The following is a 6,810-nucleotide window of genomic DNA, read 5'->3' on the forward strand; positions in this document are numbered from 1 at the left end:
ATGCAAGCCACGCTAGGGAGAGGCATTTCTAGGGATATCACCGGTTGCGGGGTTTGGGCGTCATTTCGCTGGCTGGGGTCGCGGTGTCAAGGGTGTTCAAGGGTACGAAAAGTGCCCTTAGCTGGGGTCGGTTCATTTTCACGCTTAAAAGCGTCAGTCCAGTACTCGTCGACCGTCGCAGCCTACGCAACATGACTCACGTGTGCTTGATTGTCATCGACGGCTGGGGACTTTCGGAAGACCGTCACGGTAATGCCATTCTCAACGCTAATACGCCGGTGATGGATCAGCTCTGCAAAACTCAAGGTCAGTTCCTGCCCTTGGAAGCGTCCGGCCTTGCTGTCGGCTTGCCCGCCGGTCTCATGGGCAACAGCGAGGTAGGGCATCTCAACATCGGCGCCGGCAGGATCGTGTATCAAGACATCGTTCGGATTAACATGGACGTGGAAAGCGGAGCCATCAAGGACAACCACTATTTCGTGGAAGCCTGCAACCGTGCCAAGACCAAAAATGGCCGCCTGCACCTTCTCGGGCTCGTCAGCGACGGTGGAGTACACTCGCACATCAACCATATCTTCGCCCTGTTGGAAGGCGCTCACAAGCACGGCGTTCCGCACACTTTCATCCAGTTCTTCGGCGATGGCAGGGACACGAGCCCCACGAGTTCCATAAAGTACGCGCAGCAGGTGCTGGACAAGTGTGCGCACCTCAAGTACGGCTCACTGGCCACCTTGATCGGCCGTTACTACGCCATGGACCGAGACAAGAGGGAGGAGCGCGTGAAAATCGCCTTCGAAGGCCTCGCACAGGGAATCGGCGACAAAGTGGAACCCAGTAATCTCATCAAACACATCCAGAGCCTTTACGATGCTCCCGAGGACAAGAGACAAACCGACGAGTTTTTCAAGCCCATCATCACGGACCCCAATGGCCGTATTAAAGACGGCGACACCCTGATCTTCTGCAACTTCCGCTCAGACCGAGCCCGCCAGCTGTCGGAGGCGCTGGGGATCAAGCCCAACTTCGAGACCAGCGTTATCCCCAAAGATTTGAAGCTGTACACGATGACGCAGTACAAGAAGGAATATCCATTTTCCGTTCTGTACCCTCCAACCGTACCCAAGAATGTCCTTGCCGAATGGCTTGCTGCCAAGGGAAAAAGCCAGTTCCACTGCGCCGAGACAGAAAAGTATGCACACGTGACCTTCTTCTTCAACGGTGGCCAGGAAAAGGCTTTCACTGCCGAAGAACGCTGCTTGGTGCCCTCACCCAAGGTGGCCACTTACGACTTAATGCCTGAAATGAGCAGCAAGGGAGTAGCTGATGAGATGGTGAAAATTGTAAGTGAAAAGAAACACCCGTTCGTCATGTGCAACTTTGCTCCCCCTGACATGGTTGGTCACACTGGAGTGTACGAGGCAGCCGTAAAGGCTGTGGAGGCCACCGACGTAGGAATTGGGCGCATCAGAGATGCCTGTGCCAAGAATGGCTACGTGCTGCTCGTCACTGCGGACCATGGGAATGCTGAAGTCATGAAGACTCCTGATAACAAGCCCGTCACCAAGCACACCACAAACAAGGTTCCCTTCTGCATGACTGGAGACCACAAGTTCTGCAAACCCAGTCACACCCCTGCTCTCTGTGATGTTGCTCCAACTGTTCTGGACCTGTTGAAAATTCCCCAACCACCGGAGATGACTGGAAAGTCTCTCCTTGCACACTAAAAGCAAAACTCTAGAATGGTCGCCCACTTTCCCGGTGCTGTAGAAGTCATATACTGTTCCTGGCCGCCCTTAGGTATCTGCGAGTTCACCCTGGCCCCCTTATTTATCTGCCACTAAGTGTCAATAAATTATGTTGTCGTCGTCCTATGATTCCTTTCATGGCGCCAGATTAGCACTCTGGTAGCAGTCAAGATGGCATCAACTAAACAATGACTTGCTTGGCAGTCTTGAAGCCAAGTGGCCAAACTGAGACTAGGCTATGTGCTTGTAAAAAACCATGTTTGTGCATACAATGACAAATCATGTCATATGAATTTCTGCATTTAATGCGTATGCGAGAGCCTTTTTTTTTTACTTCTTTCATTGTTAGTAAAAACAAAGTGCTGAATTTTTTTTTCTTCTTTTCAATGGTAGTTAATGCACAAAAGCTGCAAGCTCTAATGTTTCACATACAGTGATGCACAGCCAATACAGGATATCTTCATAATTGATGTCAGGTTTAAATTGAACTCGTATGTTACGATGAAATTAAGCTGTTTTAACCATAAGAGGTACGTAAAAATTTTGAAACCAGCAATGTGAGAATAAAAATCACTTCATGAACTTGAAGCAGACATAAGAATTTTGCAGGTGACTTTGTGCAACTGAGATTCTTATTTCGCAGTTGGGCAACTGATAAGTTTGGTGAAGTTGAGTATCATTGAAGGTAAGTAGAAATTTTGCATCGCTTGGAATCAGTGTGACACAGTACCATTTAGCACAGTTGGCCCACCTCCTTTATGCAAAAGTAAACCACCTGTTGCAAAGTGCTGAAGCAAGCATAGATCCAGCAGAGGTGCATACATATGTGTACAACCTGCACAAATAAAAGCCAGGATAAAGTAAATGTTGCATAAGAGGCATAGATGGGACCAATAAATAAGGAAACACCCAATTTGCATTCAAGGCCACCAAAAGCCGGCATTTTTAAATGAAACAAGTAAAATGCTGGTATTTTAGTAGGTGACAGCAAGTGCGGTATTGTCTCTCACTGCTAACCTTCTTCATATTAAACTGTACACATAACATTGACCACCTGCACATGCTGTTAGCATATGCAGTGAACTCTCGTTAAGACGAACTCTATTAAGCCGAATTCTCGCATATAACGAACATGCATGAGAACGTTTATTTGGTTTTCCATTGACTCAATGGCAAAAAAATGTCGGTGCCCTTCCACTCTGTGAGGCAGGATGTCCAGCGAAGCATGTGTATGTGGGCCCCTTAATGTGGCGAAATGCACTTCCGCCGCGGGTCGGCCCGGCATTTCACAATCTTCGGGATCGGCCCACGTATGGAGAGTTTTGTGTCTACTCGGTGCCTCCTACAGAGAAGGCACTGGTCTACCACGGACACGATCCTGGGGGAACTATAGCCCTTAACGTCTTCACTTACCAAAAAGGTAGTGACTACAGTGACGGGGCCCGGCACTTTAACATCTGTACTACAGTGACGGGGCCCGGCACTTTAACGTCTGTACTACAGTGACGGGGCCCGGCGCTTTAACATCTGCCCTGCAGTGACGGGGCCCGTCTCCACTTTAACGTCAACACTGTAGCGACGTCAATGGCCGCACTTCTTTCAAACAGCGATGTTTCAAACAGCATTCTATGCAAACAACTTCGAGCACTTCACGGCAGGCAGTGAACCTTATTAAGGTCCTAAGGAGCGACTCTGAAACTCTCTTATGAGGGAGGGGCCGCCGCGAGCCGCTCCCACGTTGGGACGGGCAGGCCGTACCTGACCGCCTCCTCTCACTCTTCCGTGGTGTGATGATCGTGGTCCCGTAACGAGGGACACCGCCAGAGCATGTGTTCTAAAGGGCAGAATGGACCTCCGCACGGACGCGGCGTTAGGTTGCCCCTGTGATCCACAACGGCCGCTGCGAACCGGTCGGACGAACCGTATTGGGCGACGTCGACGAACGCGACCGATCGTGGATCGTCGGCGACGGATCCGAGAAGTGCGGCCGCCCGGGCCCGGCGTCTGCCTACATTGCGTTGCGGGTGCACGTTGTGCGGGAACAGCGAGACCGTGACGGCCTCCCGCGACCACGCGTCGAGCGCGCACCGCCTTTCCCTGACGGGTTAAAGTCCAGCGCCTCCAGGATCCGCCTCCCCGCAGGCGAGGAAGCGAGCCTGACAACCTGGACTAATTTCTGTGACTCAACTTCATGAAAGGTGTTGTTGACCCCCAGCTAGTTCCAGCCACTATACCCCAGCTGCATGAGCTTCGTGGTGCTGGCGTCTATGGGGATGCCGAGCACTTCACGGAGGAGGAGGAGGAGGAGGAGGAGGAATAAACTTTATTTGTGCACAGCAGATTTGAGACCTAGGCCTCTACCTAAATGACGGCCTCGAGCCCTTGGGCCCTGGTGGCATCTTCGGCCTGCTGGATTGCCTTGCGTTGGTCTTCCGGTGCACAGCTGAGCAACGCGGTCTCCCACTGCTCTCTGGTTTTAATTATTTTATTCTGTATGGGTGTACGAGGACAAGCCCATACCATGTGTTGTAGGTCCGCCCTTTCTTCACAGAATCTACATCTATCCGTGTAAAGGTCCGGGTAGTAGCGGTGGTAGGCCACCGGGTTCGGATATGTATCTGTTTGTAAGAGGCGCCATGCCGTCGCTTGCCGTCTATTTAACGAGGAGTGTGCCGGGGGGAAATGGGCCCTTCCCAATTTATAGTGTTTGGTGATCTCGTTAAAGCTGGTCATCCGGTCTCTCTCCGTTCCCAGTATTTGTTGCGTGTCACCTGCTCGGCCTGTCAGTTCTCGAGCCAGGTTGTGCGCTATTTCGTTCCCGGGAAGGGAGGAGTGTGCGGGTGCCCATATAATGTGAATGTCGCGATCTTCACGAAAGTTGTTTAAAATTCTGAGTGCTTCCGGCGAGATTCTTCCTTTTGCATAGTTCTTGACTGCTGTCTTGCAGTCGCTTACTACGGTGTTGGCTTCCGTGGAGGCTATTGCCAGTGCTAAGGCAGCTTCCTCCGCCACCTCTGCCTTCCATGTTTTCACCGTCCCACTAACTCTGCAGTCACCCTCTAGACTCGTAGCAACTATCGACATACTCTGTCCATTTGCGTACTCCGCCGCGTCCACATAGACCACGTCCCTGGCATCACGGAATCTTTTGTGGAGAGCTCTCGCTCGTGCGTTTCTTCGATCTTGGTGAAACTCCGGGTGCATGTTTCTGGGGAGTGGGGGTATTGATAGATGTTCCCTTATTTTCTTTGGGATGTCTCTCCGCACTCCGTGCTGTGCTTCGTAGGTTATTCCGATGTCATCTAAGATGTGTCTCCCCGTCAAACTCTGCGTAAGCATTTCATACTGCGCTACTCTCTGTGCCTCAATAAGTTCGTCTAATGTATTGTGCACGCCGAGCGCCAAGAATTTCTCGTTTGACGTATTTGCCGGAAGTCCCAAGGCTTGCTTATAGGCCCTTCTAATAATGCAGTCTATCTTGGCTTTCTCCGCAGCGTAGAGCTTGAGGTAAGGAACCACATATACAATACGACTGATTACGAATGTTTCTATTAATCGGATGAGATTGTGCTCTTTCATGCCATAGTGCCTATTGGATATCCGCTTTATTAGTCTGATTGTTTGATGAACACTATTGTCAAGTAGTCTAATGGTTTCTCCGTTATGGCCGTTTTTGGATATGCGGAGTCCCAGTATTCTCAGGCTCTCCACTATCGGTATTGTGGTGCCTTCTACTGTGACCACAATGCCCGGCCTTTCCCTAATGCTTTTTCGACCCCGGCATGTGGGCCTATAGAGCAGAAGTTCTGATTTTTGCGAGGAGCATCTCAGTCCCTTGTCTTTGATGTAGTCTTCTACCGTGTTTACTGCGGTTTGAAGGATCTCTTCCACATGCCCATCGCTTCCACCCGCCACCCAAAGGGTGATGTCGTCCGCGTAGAGGCTGTGTCCGAGTCCTTCTATCTTTTCGAGTCTCGCAGGAAGACCAATCATTGCCACGTTGAATAGAAAGGGAGATAGGACTGAACCCTGCGGGGTACCCCTATTACCTAGCTTGAGTTCGTCCGATTTGGATTCTCCAATTGAAATCTTTGCGGTACGATCTGTCAAGAAGTCTTTGATGTACGCGTATGTTTTACGTCCTACATCCAGTTTTTGGAGATTTTGTAGTATGGCCTTGTGCGTGACGGTGTCAAAGGCCTTAGTTAGATCGAGACCTAGTATGGCCTTAGTGTCTAGACTTTTCTCACCCGCATCTATGATCTGATGTTTTAGTTTGAGCATAATATCCTGCGTCGATAACTTTGGTCGAAATCCAATCATGGTATGTGGGTAAAGTCCTCCATCATCCATGTATCTCGTGAGACGTGTGAGAACCACATGTTCCATGAGTTTACCGACGCAGGATGTCAGGGATATGGGCCTTAAGTTAGTCAGTTGTGGTGTCTTTCCAGTCTTTGGTATAAAAATAATTTGGGCTGATTTCCATTGACTTGGAATACTGCCTTGCTCCCAGCAGTTATTCATGTAGTCCGTGAGAGCTCGGATGGATACATCGTCGAGATTTCTAAGTGTTTTGTTACTTATCCCATCAGGTCCTGGTGCAGATTTCGAGTTGAGCCTGGTCAGTTCATATCTGACTTCTGCCTCCGTAATAGGGGTATCAAGATCTGGATTCTCGTTACCTAGGTAATCCGGAAGTACTTCTCTATCCGCATCTCCAACGTACATCTTTTGGAGCTCTCGGAAGAGCTCTTCTTGTGTGCCGTTGTAGCTGTGTATAACCTTCTGTAGATTGTGTCTTTGTATGGTTTTTGTACTTCCGGGGTCCAAGAGGCATCGGAGAATGTTCCAGGTCTTGGACATTCCTATCTGCCTTTCCATCAAGTCGCACGTGGCTTCCCACTTCTGTTGGGTTAACCTATTTGCATATATCTCGATTTCCTTGTTTAATTCCACAATTCTCTTCCTTAATTTCCGATTATGTTTTTGCTTTTTCCATCTTTTCAGCATGCTACCTTTCGCTTCCCACATGTGCAATAATCTGCTATCCATCTCCTCTATA

The 6,810-nt window shown here is 49.8% G+C and overlaps 1 protein-coding gene across 1 annotated transcript; it reads left to right on the forward strand.

The window, feature by feature from the left end:
• Positions 1-36: 36 nt before the first annotated feature.
• LOC135918904 (2,3-bisphosphoglycerate-independent phosphoglycerate mutase-like) lies at positions 37-1,869 on the forward strand. The gene has a single exon (XM_065452596.1). The coding sequence runs from the start codon at positions 192-194 to the stop codon at positions 1,722-1,724; it is 1,533 nt and encodes a 510-aa protein (XP_065308668.1). The 5' UTR covers positions 37-191; the 3' UTR covers positions 1,725-1,869.
• The last annotated feature ends 4,941 nt before the right edge of the window (positions 1,870-6,810 follow it).

This window comes from Dermacentor albipictus, chromosome 2, assembly GCF_038994185.2.
Source record: "Dermacentor albipictus isolate Rhodes 1998 colony chromosome 2, USDA_Dalb.pri_finalv2, whole genome shotgun sequence".
Classification (NCBI taxonomy): domain Eukaryota; kingdom Metazoa; phylum Arthropoda; class Arachnida; order Ixodida; family Ixodidae; genus Dermacentor; species Dermacentor albipictus.

Bases quoted from the DNA above. Each gene is read 5' to 3' on its own strand.
- LOC135918904 (XM_065452596.1), top strand. From the start codon at position 192: ATGACTCACGTGTGCTTGATTGTCATCGACGGCTGGGGACTTTCGGAA.